Below are 15,596 nucleotides of genomic sequence, written 5' to 3' on the forward strand. Positions count from 1 at the left end.
ACATCGTAGGGAACCGGCATCAAAGTTCTACATACAAACATAAAATAGATAAATGAAATAATTGCTGGCACACTGATACAGAAGGTCATAATACTAGAGTTTGTTGATTGTTTTCTGTTTTTCACACACAGTGGAATAACTATTAAATGTATTCCCAATTTGTACACAGATTAGCGTAATCGTTTGCAGTAATCAATAAGATGACTTACATCATTTTTGAAAATTGGTTAATTATTTAAGTAGATAACGCCATATTTATAATGTGGAAGAAATAATCACACTAGCTATACAACACTGCTCTCAAAAACAGGATGAAACCTAAACTTAAAATAATAGAATTAAACATATAAGTGTAAATCAATGTGAATATATTGTATATCTTTATATTGTGTTACAATATACATTGTGCTCTTTTTATCTAGAATGCATAAAAAAATACCACCTATGAATAACTTATTCACTCAAACACATGCACGCAAGCACACACACACACAGGTCAAATGTCAAAGGTCATATTGTGTCTGGAGAGGATTTGTTCTTTTGCCTGTTTGATCTCAATCATATACACACATACATACACACAAACACACAGGCTCAAAGCTGCAAGAAGGCTCATGGCCAAAGAATGGGTATGTTATTTATTGAAATAAAGGAGAATATTGGTACCAAATATTTTTTGTCCCTTTTTAACACAATCCCATTGGTTGTTTGTGGAAGCAGTTTGTTCCAACCTATAGTAAAATTGACTGTTATATGGTATGTTGTAATAGAGCCACAAACTTCACATAAGAAGAAGATCAGGGTGGATCAGAGTTTATCAACAATTATTTAAAAGTATGTGTGGAGCAAAATAAGTGCATACAAATGAAAACATGCTGCATAATTTCTTTATAAGAATTTTTTATCCTTCATACCTCATGGAGTCAATTAAAATCAAGCCCACATTACAGGACTTTCCAAAAATTAAAAAAAAGCAATGAAGTCACAATTCAAAATCACTGTACATCATTAATAATTATGAATTTTCAGTAAAATGAATCAAATAAAATGTACTATTGGAGGCTCTTTTTAGAATTTTCTTGGAGAGAAAACTACATTTTAACAACAAATAAACATTGATTGTTATCTAGGCTATGACATTAACCTCAGTAAAAAAAAAAAAAATATATATATATATATATATATGTGTGTGTGTGTGTATATATACACACATATATGTATATATTTTTTCTCTATATATATATGTGTGTATATATAAATAATGACATTTGTGTTAACTTTGTTGTTTGTACCTATTGGTACTCAAAGCTGCTTCTCATTCACACAGCTGGCCAACTACATAGCAACTGGGAGCAACTAAGTTGGGGTTCAGTGTCTTGCTCAAGGACACATCGACATGTGACCGGAGGAGCCGGTGATCCAGCAATTGGGGGATTGGTGGACGACCACACTACCTTCTGCACTACAGTCGCCCGTCTGTTGCCAAGGTTACATTCAGCTCCCATTTCCGTTCTCTATTTAGCTGCTGGCACTTACACCACAGAGTGGCTATGTTGCATTACAGTCTGATAAAAATCATTGTTCGATTATTTTTATGTTTAAAAAGCAACAGATGGAAATAATTAAATGTTTGAAGTTAGCTATAAATTCTGATTTCTGTTAAAAGAGTCAACATAGGTTCAGCACTTGGTGACATAGTTTGGAAAAGTTGGACTAAGTGATTGTTGTCATCTAATACAGCTCTCTACAGTCTTCTTCTTTGTCTCTCAGAACGACACAGCTGGAACTAAAATCACTGATTTGTACTCATTACAGTAAACTACTGATTCCCACTGGTCTTAAATTTATTTCTTTTCTTTTTCTTGGGCTCACTCAATACTGGTTTCTTTGCAGGTTAACCATGAAGGCATCGTTCATGCATTCTACATTTGATGTTGAGAAGTATCTGTTACATTACATATGAAAAGCACCGATGTGGCTCTAATGTCAAGTGCCATTAAATGACTATTTCTGAGCCTGTTAACTCATATAAATGTGATATAAATCTTCTGCAGCAGAGGTAACATGATCTTCTTTTTCTGGGGCCATCCTCCTGAGACCACACTTCAAAGTGTTTAGGAGACAGAGTGTTTGACAGTTTATGTAACAGCATTTGAAGAAACATTCTTCTTGAAACGGCTGAGTTTTGCTGGTTCAATCCCCGGCTCCTCCGGTCACATGTTGAAGTGTCCTTGAGCATGACACTGAACCCCAACTTAGTTCCTCCCAGTGAGTCCCCCATCGGTGTGTGAGTGTGTGTGTGGTTGTGAGTGTGAATGGGTGAATAAGAAGCAGTGTAAAGTGCTTCTTATTCAGATTGGCACTCTTATTATAAAGAGTGCCAATAGGTAGAAAAACTACTATATAAGTGCAGACCATTTACCATTCTTGTTTAATTTGTGAAGTGGTTCTTGCCACAGTGGGGATTACCGCAGTTGTGGAATAAAGCTACTACCTGTAGACCAACACAACCTTGACACAACACACTTGATGGTTTCCAACACAAATTATAGGAAAAAATGCCTATTTTAATGAAAAGAAATCACTAAGATAACGCGAAAAAAAACTTTTTTTTAGTTTAGTAGATGAATGTCACAGAGCACTACAGTGATAAAATATGTATCTCTAAAATCATTCAGCACAGCAGAGTGTGTAGAGTTAAATAACAGTGCACTTTTTAAAAAACTACTCGCACAGATTTGAGAGGCGAATAATAAAGAATGTAATTTCATAAGCAGATCTGGCAAAACAATGCTATTGAATCACATCCATATTCAGTTAATTCCTCCTTTGTTGACAAAACTATTTTTTGTTTTTATTGAGTCTGCTAATATCATTATTAACACTTCTAACATTATTATATGTTGTTAAACCTCTGTGAAGCACCAACATGTTTAAGTGTGAATAAAACCTTCCCACAACCAGAGTAGAACAGTTAGTCTTTTGTTGTAATTTAGGTGTACGTACACCTAAATTAAAGATCAAATCCCATAGATGCTTATCATGAGTAAATGTGACATTCATCAGACTTAAACCTGAAACAAGTACTTTATAATTTGGTGAATCTGACTGGGAACACTAGAGCAAGTTCATCTCCCAGAAAAAAAAGGTTTAATAATTATACATATAAAGAGGGAGATTTAAAATGAGAGTACAACCATTTTTTGCCTTGTGGCCCAATGTCTTGTTCATTTTACTCAAAAAAAACAAAAACAAAAAAAACAAATTGCACTTGGACACCATACTTTCATTCTGGTCTTTACCACTGGATAGAACAAGCCCATCCAATTTGTAGATCTGCTGCCATTACAGTTACATTCTATATTAGTGAGTGTTATTATATTAACCTTGTTTTAACATACCATGTGTGTACAATGAATAGGCAAGTCTTTGATCTGCTGGTGAATAAGATGCAGGTCCTATCCTATAAGAAACCAGCATGACTGTACAGATGGAGGAAAGTGCTCCTCCTCTTCTAGATATTCAACTAATCAGTAGTCCTCATCCGTCATGGCAGTATCAGTGCTGGTCTTCAATGTTTCACCTCCTTCTTTGCCTTGACTTGCTTATAAAGCCATTTTGAAGCTTTGTTCAAAATACCATTAAGAAAATGTCATAGCACAGTGCAAAGTTTCACAGTGGAGAGGTGATTTTTCTTTGTGTTACTAATATTTCTAGTAAGATTGTTTTCTTTGAAGGACATGAATGTTGTTATAGTACGTTCCATTTTTACTATGTTCCATACTTTCCAAAAGTGTAGGAAACCAATCACCAGTTCCCAGCATTCAGTGCAGAAATTCCTCTTGACAGCTGGTAGGTAAAGCTATGCAGCCACATGGCCAATCAGGTAAATATTGTCATAGAGGTGGCCTACAAAGTCATCTGATACATTATGTGCTGCTCGGCGAGTGTTTCTTATAAACTCCCTCTTAGACATTTTGTTTTTTACGTGGGGGCTGGTGAGGTCGATGGACAGCAGGATCAGACTGTAGCACAGCACATACACAGCATCTGCAAAAAAAAATGATAATAAACGGTGATCAAAAGATTTTTTTTTTTGTCACAAGCTCTTAAGAAAAGCCGCCATCCATCCACTTATAGCCCTGGAACCATTACGTTACTATTACTACTAGTAGTAATCATTCGGAGGTCCAAGGAATTAACATTATCAGATTGGTTTGAGGTATGGTCTGACAACTTTAACCATGGCTTTCACAGTCCATTACTAAAGCCAGAAATTACCTGAAAATAAATCTTGATCATTTTGTGGTTGGGGAAACATCAACATCATCAGGTGTAGTAGCTTCTACTGTCATAAGAGTTTTCAGCATTCTAGCAACAGGGTTTAAGAATGACAATGTCTGGTTGAGATAAAGATACTTTGGATTTAAAATAAAGTGTTTTTAAACATTTTAATGACCGTTTGAACTCTCATTTACCATCATGAGCAAATGAAAACATTAACCATAAAAATTCAAATCTAATAACATTGCTTTAAAATATATTGAATGTGTGTATGTTCTCTGGAGGCCAAAATCTTTTAAAAATTAAGTAAATTTCTAAACTTTCCCCTAGTGCCACCTTCAGGTGAGATGAGCGTAGTACACATATATGACCGTTAATCATTTTGAATCTTTTGAGCCTGCTTTTAGTATTTAGACTGGATTTCAGTGCAGGACAAATTCTTCATTTATAAAAAATAATTTTATAATTTATCACATTGGATTTGACATTACAACCACAATTCCTAGTGAGGATTTAAAACATAAATAAAAAGAGAATGTAATGATTTGCAAATCTCATCAAACCATATTTTATTCTGCTGCTATATAGAACATATACAATATATCAAATGTTGAAACTGAGAAATGTTACCATTTCATGGAAAATATTAGCTCATTTTGAATTCGATGGCAGAAAGACATATTGAAAAAGTTGGAACAAAAGGCTGGAAAAGTAATTGCCACAAATCAAAAACAAATGGGGGAGCATTTGAAAAGTAATTGGGTTAATCTGGAGAGAGAGAACCTCTCCAATGTAAACAGGTGGGCAGAGGTTTACCAATCTGTGACAAACTGTCAAAAAAAATGTGACATCCCACGATCTATATATAATATGATCAATTGTTCATAGAATTGGGATTAAGGTTAAAACTGTTTGCATGTGGTTTTCAGTTTTTTTCGGGTTTCAACATCTGATATGTTGTTTATGTTCTTTTTATGAATAAAATATGGGTTGATGATGCAAAACCTACTCACTGTTTTAGTAACACCCTAGACCTTGTCCTTACATATTGCATTGAAACATAATAATAATTTAACAGTATTTCCTCATAATTCTCTTTTTAATAACATTTGAATTTAAAATAATGGACTATACAGCAGTTAGAAAATTTAAGAAACAGTTCTTTCATCATTTGCCTCATCACATGTCAATACAATGGAGGATAGCCACCTTAACTTTACTCCCGCACAAGTTGGTTATCTTTTTGATAACTCTGCAGCCTCACTATGTAAAAAACTCGATAGTGTTGCACCCACGCAGTAAACCAGAAGAGGAAATCTCCATGGTATAGTTTACAAACTTGCAACTTAAAACAGGCAACACAAAAGTTAGAAAGGAAGCGAAGAATATCATTTAGCCTGGAAAAGCAGTTTAAAAATGTACAAAAAAGCTCTCAGTGATGCCAGAACAGCATATTATTTATCATAATGGAAGAAAACAACAACAACCCTGGTTTCTTTCTTCAACATTTAGCCAGGCTGACTAAGAGCCATAGTTCTGTTAAGCCCAGTATTCTGTTAACTCTGAGCAGTTTTCATGACTTTATTCATTGAGGCCCCAATCCCACTCAGACTGCTTTTTATCCATAGATCTCGCTGAGCTAACCTCAAATTACCTCATCTAAAGTAAGAACCTGTCTGCTAGACCCAATTCCAGCTACACTACTCAAGAAAGCTTTACCCTTAATAGACACGTTTGTATTTGATATCATCAATCTATCTTTAGAAACAGGCTATGTACCACAGGCCCATTAAGTAGCTATAATAAAACCACTACTTAAAAAAATCCTGTCTTGACCCAGGTGTTTTAGCCAATTACAGACCAATATCTAATCTCCACAAGGCTCTGTGTTACGACCAACGCCTTTTACTTTATATATGTCTCCTTTAGGCAACATCATTAAAAAACATTCCATAAATTTCCATTGCTATGCTGATGATAGCCCTATAGCCCTACATCTATTGATTGAACCAGATGAAAAAAATCTGTTAATCAAGCTTCAGGCATGCCTACATGCCGACATAAAGGTCTGGATGTCCCACAATTTCTTACTTCTAAACTCAGACAAAACTGAATCATAGTATTTGGGCCCAAAATCTTAGAAATATTCTTCCCAACCATATCTTTACTCTAGATGGCATAACTCTGGCCCCAATACTACTGCAAAAAACCTTGGAGTTATTTTTGACCAGGATTTGGTCACATATACTGTAAATGTACTGTACATAAATGTCTCAAAGTGATCCAGAAAAAGTGGTCCATGCATGTTTTACTTCTAGGTTGGACTACTGTATTTCCCTACTTTCAGGATGCCCCAGTGACTCCCTAAAGAGCCTGCATTTAATCCAAAATGCTGCAGCAAGAGTGCTGACTGAAATTAGCAAGAGAGATCATATTTCACCTTCACTAGCTTCTCTCCATTGGCTTCCCATAAAATCTAGAATTGAATTTAAAACCCTGCTTCTTACATATAAAGCTCTGAACGGTCAAGCTCCATCATATATAAATACCTCATAGTTCATCCCAGTAGACCACATCTTCGAATGCAGGCCTACTTGTGGTTCCCAGAATTTCCAAAGGTAGAATGGGACACCCTCTCTACTTTTATTTCTAGGCTTGAAACCTTCTTCTTTAAAAGAGCTTATAGTTAGTCATAGTAATGCTGCTATAGGCTTAGACTGCTGGGGGACCCACCCCCCCAATGCACTGAGCTCCTTTCCTCCTCTCCTTTCACCCTACAATTATCACCACTGTATGACATTAACTTTGTGTTGTTTCTCCCATAGTTGTCTTTCTCCTTATCTTTTTCCCTTCCTGTGTCCCTTTCTGCAGGTGTCCCCGGGTGTGGCGCTGTGTATTTTCCAGTGCGCACTGGTCCTACCAACCTGCCCGATGTTTTGTTATTGCTTTTTGTTGCTCTGTTCTTTTCTCTCTCCACTTTCCACTCATCCCAAACAGTCAAGGCAGATGGCTTCCCACCCTGAGCCTGGCTCTGCTGGAGGTTTCTCGTGTTAAAAGCTCTCCACTGTTGCCTAGGGCTTGTTCCAGGGGGAATTGTTGGGTTTTCTCTACACATCTTTATAGTCTTGACGTTGTGTGTTGAGATGACTTTGTTGTGAATTGTCACTATATAAATAAAGTTGAATTGAATTTACTTGAAATTGAATTCTGTTTTTCTTTACACACAATATTTTTGGAATTGGGATTGTATTGTGTTGACACATAGGTCTATTTTGTACACATGACATAAATTGCATACCATAAAAGTATCATTTTTATAGATTTTTTTACTTCCCTGCCCTAAGGATTGGTGTAGGATTCTACCTGTACCTTAGGAATTGGAATTTGGAATACAATGGTTTGTAAACTTTTTGTAAACTGTTTACAAATAAAAATACTTTTTATAAGTAAGGAACACAACTTAAGAAGCACATGTAGTATCATACTAGTGTGCATTTGAATAGGTGAATGTGAAGGAACATGGTGAAGTGCTTTGAATAAACGCTATATATATATATATATATATATATATATATATATATATATATATATATATATATATATATATATATATATATATATATATACACACACACACACACACACACACACACACACACACACACACACACACACACACACACACAAACAGACCATTTACTTTTTCTTTAACATATACTTACCAGTATATTCTGCATGTACTAACCTGGACTGAGGCCCAGCTCTCGGACAAGACCTGGGTTGCAGGTGCAAAACCTGTGACTGAACTTGGTAATAAGAGTTTCCAGATACTCTCCTCTCTCCTCTGGTGCATGGATGTGTCTGAAGAAATCTCGCAGGGCATTGGGCAGGAACTGGTTGCTGAAATTATGAAGGGTGACCAACTCATCTAGGACATCCCTCCTGCAATCACATAGACATACATAGACAGAAACACACAAAACATACATTTAACATCTGAGGTTCTACCATGATGATGATGCAAAATGTTAATTTTTCATTTGTGTCTATTGGTTAACCTCTCATCCAGGTAAATCCTCAACATTTTCCAGTTGAGCCGTCTGGTGTAGAAGATGAACTTAGCCAGCTCAGTTGGATGATCCACTAGTATACCTTTGGACATGAAATAACTGATACCCTTTACACACACACACACACACACACACACACACACACACACACACACACACACACACACACAAGAACCATATATCTTCAGTATCGATCTGAATAAAACCAAAGATTGAGACACACACACACACACACGCACACACACATGCACACACACACACACATACAGTACACAACTTGATGTTAAAGTGAAACGTTGGTGATTATGTCCCTTCAGAATTAAGTGTTTGATGATCAAACACATAATTCTGAAGTGACTCATTGTTCCATCACTAAACACACACATGCACTGCAAAGCTCTGACATATTGTGCAATTTTAGGATTATAGGTGTTGCATATTTGAGTATGTGTTACCTCCCATGGGCTAGCATTAAAAGTCAGGCTGCCTTCATCTAGTTGTAGGTAAAGTCTTCTATATGAAAAATCAGCAGGTAGTCTTCTGCTGTAAATGGAACAGTGCCCCCATGTGGACTTACACAGCCTGGTGGATAGACACACATGGGTTACAGAAAAATCATACTACAAAAGAACACAAAATACTGAATAATACTATATACTTTGGAAGAGGTCAAGTCAAGTTCACAGAAAACATCTGGTAAGCAGTTGTTACGAGAAAAAGCCTCCCTACCCCTGCCATAGATATTCGTCATTTCCCAAGTCCTGCCACACACAGCCAGCCAGGCACAGATCAGTAGCATTCAAGTATGAAAGTATAGTGATGCCTAATTCAGGTGGCAGCATCTCCAAGTCTATAAAACCATGCTGCCCTTTACCTACAGACAAAACAAACAAAATGTGAGACAAAAAAGAAAGTGAAATAAAAATGTTTAGGTTTGCATTCTATCGCCTCTACCGGCTTATATTGTAAAACCAGATATCATGATGTCAGTGTGACATACAGGTTCTAATGTATTATTACTAGAATCTAAATATGGGTGTTTAATTTTTCATTATCTTGCCAGTTGTCGCCACCTTTCCATCGTATACCACATCACAATCACTACCTCTCTGCAGAAGACAGTGAATGTATTATAGCTTTCTCAGGGATTATTTTTTTAACAGTCACATTAATGGAATTAGGAAAACCTGATTTCCCCTTTAAATTTCTCCCTGAGAACATAGATTTGTCTGTCATGTATACATGTAATCAGTCTTCTAATTAATCAACTTTGTAGAACGGCTTTACAAAAACCTGTAGACAGGGCAAGCAGCTGACCAAAAGGCTAAATAAAACAAGAGATAAATAACAGAGTGATGCCACCTCATTTTTAAATCAAAGGGCACCTAAAGTCAGACTAAAAGTTAAATTATCCAAAAGTGCCTTGTAGAAGTATAAATAAGTTCGTTTTAGCAAAAGCTTTTTTTTTTTAACAGTTTGCGCTGTGTATTGACACATGAATGTGTTTGATGCACATGAATGTAATTAGAACAGATCCAAAATGCAGTCAACTTAAACTGTCCCTGAATCAGACTTTGATAGTGGAACACAACACAGACTCAATTACAGCAGAGTAGAACATGATTAGCAGGTCCTGTAGTAGGTTGAACTCCCTTAGCTGCTGTGGGATTGACATCCTCTGCTGAGCCATTTTGAGAAGTGAGTTAATATTATTCTCACACCTCAAGTCTTGAGAGATGGTGGACCTGAGAACTTGAAGGTTTCGACAATTGTTACAGGGTTAGTTGATTTTGTGAGGTGTCTCCTCTTAAATCCACTGTCATCTCCACAGTTTTCAGTGTGTGCACCGTCTGGGACGAGGCCGATCAATGTTTTTCAGTGCCATGAAAAATTAAGTGCAGCAATGAGTCATGCACACTGTGTTCATGATGAGAAAATTAAATATATTCTTTTTATTTACTTTAGCTTTTTTACTGTGTAATTAGATTTCTTGGTCTTTACATGGGAATTGCAAACAAAGAGTCTTGTGTTGCACAAGGATTAAATAACCAAATCATTTAGCATGTTTCTTAATATTGCATTTGGGCCTGAAACACTGTTAAGGCACAATATGTTATTTATTAAGTCAAGGTATGTCAAGTCAGGTTTACCATGGCTTTTATTCAATTTTCATACAGAGCTGCACAATGTGAACAGTCTAAATTAAATACAATAAATAAATAAATAAATAAAAATGCAACAAAAAAAGATTTAGACTTAGACTTCTTCAGTTCAATTATTGTTAGTTTTAGTTTTAGTTTGACTTTGGGTGGACTCCCCTTTCATTCAGCCTATTCTAATGCACATGTGCTGTTGTAAAAATCTGATTGGAAACCCTGTCATATGGAGACACAATCGAGAAATATTGGTTCTCCAGGAGAAATTGACCATGGGGAAAGCAGGTATGGGCACCAGAGCTATGTGCCCCTCAATGTTTCAGAACTTGTGAGTGTGAGCCCATGTGGGCTGAATGTGTCTGGATGTCACATAGAATGCGAGAGAGGGCTATGGAATGCATCAAGCTTTATCGACATAAAGTATGTAGTTTCATCATGTCTTTGTTAAAAATAAATCTAAATCGTAGCTATGCATTTAGTATGTGTTTGTGTATTCATACCACCCGTACGTGTTCTGAGCAGATGGTAAATGTCAGGGCCATAACAGTGATGTGGAGCTCTTCTCTGGGCACCGCCATACCTCCCTAGAAATACGATAACAATTAATCAGAAAACTTTTTCATTCATTTTGTAATTAATTCACGTTAATACATTGATTTTGCTTACTTCTATGCTTACTACTATTTAAAATGACAGGAAATCTGGATAATATCTGAGCTTGCGTGGCCGTGCACTGACCAGGTTATTAAAATCAAATAAATAAATTACAATATTTTCTAATCTAATCGTTGTGCATATTTATTTCATATACTATAGCTCTACTAGTGTTTACCCTATCCTATGGTATTTATTTTACATGTGTTGTTAAATTATATAGACTATAGATTCATAGCATCCCTGCATGGTGCAAAAGCTGCAGCTTAGTCTACTGGTCTAATCCTACTCAATCTATCTGCAAGTCCCTCCAGATGCTTCTGTTCACACTCTCTGACTTGGAAAATTCTAGTACAGCTCTGGCTCAGGTCTGGCTTCCCTAAGTTTATGAATCTTCAAGGAAATCTTGAAGATCCATCATTGTGATGCAGGACTCGTCATCTGTCCTTTTCTGTTTTCCATCTATACTACATCCCTGTATTCTATAGTCCACTCAGATGGCTTTTCCTATCATTGCTATACAGAACTCTTCCTGTCCTTTCCACGAGATAACATCACTGTCTAATCACACATTTCTGCCTGTCTCTCTGACAACTCTACTTGGATGGAAGGGACACATGTTTAACTTAACTTCTCAAAGACAGAAGTTTTAATCTTCCTTGTTAGACCTTCAATACAACACATCAGCCTCAACAAAGGATCTTTAGTGATTGTTACCACAAAGAAAACCACCCAGAAATATGGGGGTCATTGACTACCAACTGAGTTTTACCAACCACATCTTATCTATGTCCAGAAAGGACAGGGAGTCAAACCACTGACCCTCTGGATTGTGAATGACTGAGCTATTGCCAACCCATACAGCATACACAATCATACCTCTCCCGATGATCCAAAATGCAGCAGCACGTCTCACTTTTTATCAGCCAAAAAGGAAACACATCACATTACTCTTCAGATGTCTGCACTGGCTGCCAGTATCCACCCGAATTTTGTTTAAAGCTCTGAATCTTGCCTGTAGAGTGATAAATGCAGCAGCACCTACCTAATCACAATTATTTACCTGGACAAGAAGTCAACAATCTCACCCACTGTGCTTGCCAACAAACGGCATTCCCTTCAACACACAGCAAAAGATCCCAGGAAAGTTTCTCAGCTCAGTGGTCCCACAATGGTGCAACAAACTATCAAACTCAGGAGCCACACTCCCAATATTTAAAAAACTGTTAAAGACAAAACTCTTCCCTATATTTATATGCACGTAAATTTTTGTTTGCATGCTGCATTTTTTTTTGTTTGCTCAATTGTAAGTCACTTAGGTTAAAAGAGTCTGAATGGTAACTGTCAATTGTATAAATGTAAATGTAAAAAATAAATTGTAAAAGCCTCAAAATATTGTTCATTTATTACAATGAATATGTATGCAAAAAAGAAACTCATAAAATTAATTTACATTTTGCTAGGGTGTCTCAGCTTCTTTGGTGTAAAACATATCGCGGATGTGGACTGTTGCTTTTTATAGTGAGTTACCATAAAGGACAGATTTTAAAGATTCTCACATATTTGCTTACTATCTTACTATATGAGAAACAATATGTTCTGCCCGGCCAGTTCTGATGCTCACATGCCAATTGTAGATGCTTTTTAAGGTGGGCACCTTTCTACCAACACAAACTTTTTCAGCATTTATAGCAATAGTAGCTCTTTTTCTGGGTTAGACTACATAGGCCAACCATTGCTCCCTACTTACATCAATGTGCCCTGGCCATCCTTGGCCCTGTCGGTTTACTTGTTCCTTTTAAGACCACTATTGGTAGATCCTGACCACTACAGACTGAGAACATCCCACAAGAACTGAAGTTTAGGAGTTGCCCTAAGCCAGTTGTCTAGCAATGACGTTTTGGCCTCTGTCAAAGTCACTTAAATCCTTATGCTTGCCCATGTTTTCTGCTTGCAACACATCATCTTCTGGAACAAAAAGCTTGTCTGCTGCCTAACATATCTGAACTACTTCCAGGTGCTGTGGTGATGAGATAATCAAAGTTATTCACTTCACTTGTCAGTAATGATAATGTTATGACTGATCAGTATACATCATCAGACATCAACAGACATTAAACACTTCTAGTCCATTCACTCATTATATTGTTAAATATGGCAGGGGTTCCTGGAACCAATACCAGCTGTCAGTGGATGAGCTGCAGGGTGCACCCCTAACAGATCACCTGTCTATCACAGCATTACTTTATCATCAGCACACAAACACAAATAACTGAGATGATGTGGCCTAAGAGCAGCTGTATCAGTGATTGCCAGTGCCACTTGGTAGTGGGAAGTGAAAGACTGGTAACAGGCCACAGTTGTTTACATGAAAACACATGTCTTCACTGAACCACCTGATGTTATACAGCTTCTCTAGGTAGCACCTGACAGTCTTCAAAAAATGTCCTTTTATGAATAATAATGATTTTCACATTGAACAGTATTTTTTATTAAGCACTAAATAAACCCTAGTCCTAATTTTATTCATACTGAAGCTGTATAATTATATATTAATAATCAAACATAATCAGGTTTGATTCTTGCTTTGCTGATAATGAGCTGAAAGTTTCGACTGAAACACTATTTTTTTTCCTTTTCTCTAACCAAGCTCATAAAATATAAATAATTTCTGAAAGCAGCAGTAACATAAAATACTGAAATTGTTCATTGTTACCCTGCTCTTGTCTTCCTTCTCTTTCTTCATCAGCCAGTCGGTCAGCTAGTTCCTCCTGAAATTGCTGCTGTTGTCTGGGAGGCAGTCTCCACAGTGCTTGACCCATCTATATGGCAACACAGAAATGCATTATGCATTATATAGATTACTTGCAAGTAATCTAAGAAATTCAGCAGCATGCAATAATCTGGCCAAACCTATTATATCTTTATTATACTATTTATTGAGTTCACAACGATAAAATGTATGGTTACATTCAACTGACTAAACTAGTGCACATTAGCATTCATGATCCAAATAATTTATTGAAGGACAAAGGTCATAGGTCTGAGCAGTCTGAAGCTACACAGGTTTATATGCAGACAAATGTGATACACTGTGTGCAGTACTTTTGTGTGCAGATATTACTTTGAGATTTTTTACTTAGAGTAAATGTTAGGAGTAAAGGTAAGACGCTAAGAAAACAACTTTTTTTTAAACAATACAGATTTTGGTAATTAGGGCAACACATGTACAGTAATTATTAAAAAAATAAGGGTAAAAGTTCATTGTTGGTAAAGGTGGAGTTTAGTTTAACTATGTTATGTGCTGATTGCTGACAGGTGGTTAACCCATAATCACGTATCAGCATTTCATAGTACATTATTAATATTGTGACTGACCGGTATAATTCACATAGGCCTAAAAAACGTGTCAATGTTATCTATCATTACTGGCACTCGGAGCAAATGGAGCAAAGCAAATGGACTAAAACTCAGAAAACGAACGACGGCACACCGCCGCCACCATTCATACACAAAAACATTAACGTCAACATCACAAAAACAAACGAGAGTCACACTCAGGATATGTAATTATGCTCCATATAACTTCAAACAATATGAACAAACCAATAGCTTTACAATGCTGCCTTGTATATTCTTACTGTTTTCATTCGAATAAAAAGTTAAATAATGAATAAGCCTAAACATTGGTTTACTTAATTATAATGTCAGCATAATGACAACACTAAAATAAATAAATACACTGCCTGTGATCGAAAATGTATACAAACCGTCATACAGCTTACTGTACATGTACTCCTAGTGAGACATTAATCCCAAAATTTTGGTATAGGACTGTCAGAATTATGTACCGATCTATCTGTATGTATGTTAAACTACTTATGACTGCGTCTCGATAACTACTGTAATATCCTGTCCAGTCGTTTTCTAACGCCAGCGGTGTTGCATAAGCAAATCCATTACAACGTTGTAAACATCAATGTTGGAAGTTGAAGCGAGCAAGGTAGTTTGACCTGAAGTCCCGCCTCTCCTACGATATCATTAGCCATTCAAGACACAACAACTTTCAAACTGAAGCTTCATTGGTTGAGTTGGTTTTCATTCACATTCGGTCCCAAGAATTTTGAGTCACCTTACCAACCTAGTTTAAGTTAGGGGAGGCTATGACGAACCCTTAATTGGACTGGAGTAGTGAACATATTTAACCTTTTTGCTTTTAGAGCCATGATGCAGTATTTCCTAATATGTGCGATGCAACGATCTAAACCGATCAACCTACCTGAGTTTAGTGAGTCCTCTGACAACCCGACCTACACACAAGGACAACTGGAAAGGCGATTTCCCTACTGGCGAACGCATTCAGTTGTCATTTTGGTTAGCCAAGTTTAAACAAAGACAGAGGAGCAAGTTTTAATTCAGGAGGAACCTGTAA

The 15,596-nt window shown here is 36.6% G+C and overlaps 1 protein-coding gene across 6 annotated transcripts; it reads right to left on the bottom strand.

Moving 5' to 3' along the window:
* Positions 1 to 883: 883 nt before the first annotated feature.
* On the bottom strand, positions 884 to 15,585 carry fbxo8 (F-box protein 8). 6 transcript variants are annotated; one of them, XR_010913913.1, is made up of 9 exons: positions 14,935 to 15,166; positions 13,881 to 13,986; positions 11,011 to 11,094; positions 9,084 to 9,228; positions 8,810 to 8,936; positions 8,343 to 8,461; positions 8,030 to 8,226; positions 4,282 to 4,371; positions 3,915 to 4,050 (listed from the first exon to the last, which is right to left on the bottom strand). XR_010913913.1 is itself a non-coding variant. In XM_067498746.1 (8 exons), the coding sequence occupies exons 2-8, from the start codon at positions 13,984 to 13,986 to the stop codon at positions 3,863 to 3,865; spliced, it is 966 nt and encodes a 321-aa protein (XP_067354847.1). In that variant the 5' UTR covers positions 15,444 to 15,585; the 3' UTR covers positions 884 to 3,862. The 6 variants fall into 6 exon arrangements, 5 of the variants coding, with proteins under 5 accessions (XP_067354847.1, XP_067354848.1, XP_067354846.1 ...); XM_067498746.1 differs by lacking the exons at positions 4,282 to 4,371; positions 14,935 to 15,166 and adding an exon at positions 15,444 to 15,585 and having other exon boundaries at positions 884 to 4,050; XM_067498747.1 differs by lacking the exon at positions 4,282 to 4,371 and having other exon boundaries at positions 884 to 4,050; positions 14,943 to 15,164.
* Between the last annotated feature and the right edge of the window lie 11 nt (positions 15,586 to 15,596).

The sequence above is a fragment of the Channa argus genome, chromosome 3 (assembly GCF_033026475.1).
Source record: "Channa argus isolate prfri chromosome 3, Channa argus male v1.0, whole genome shotgun sequence".
Lineage (NCBI taxonomy): Eukaryota > Metazoa > Chordata > Actinopteri > Anabantiformes > Channidae > Channa > Channa argus.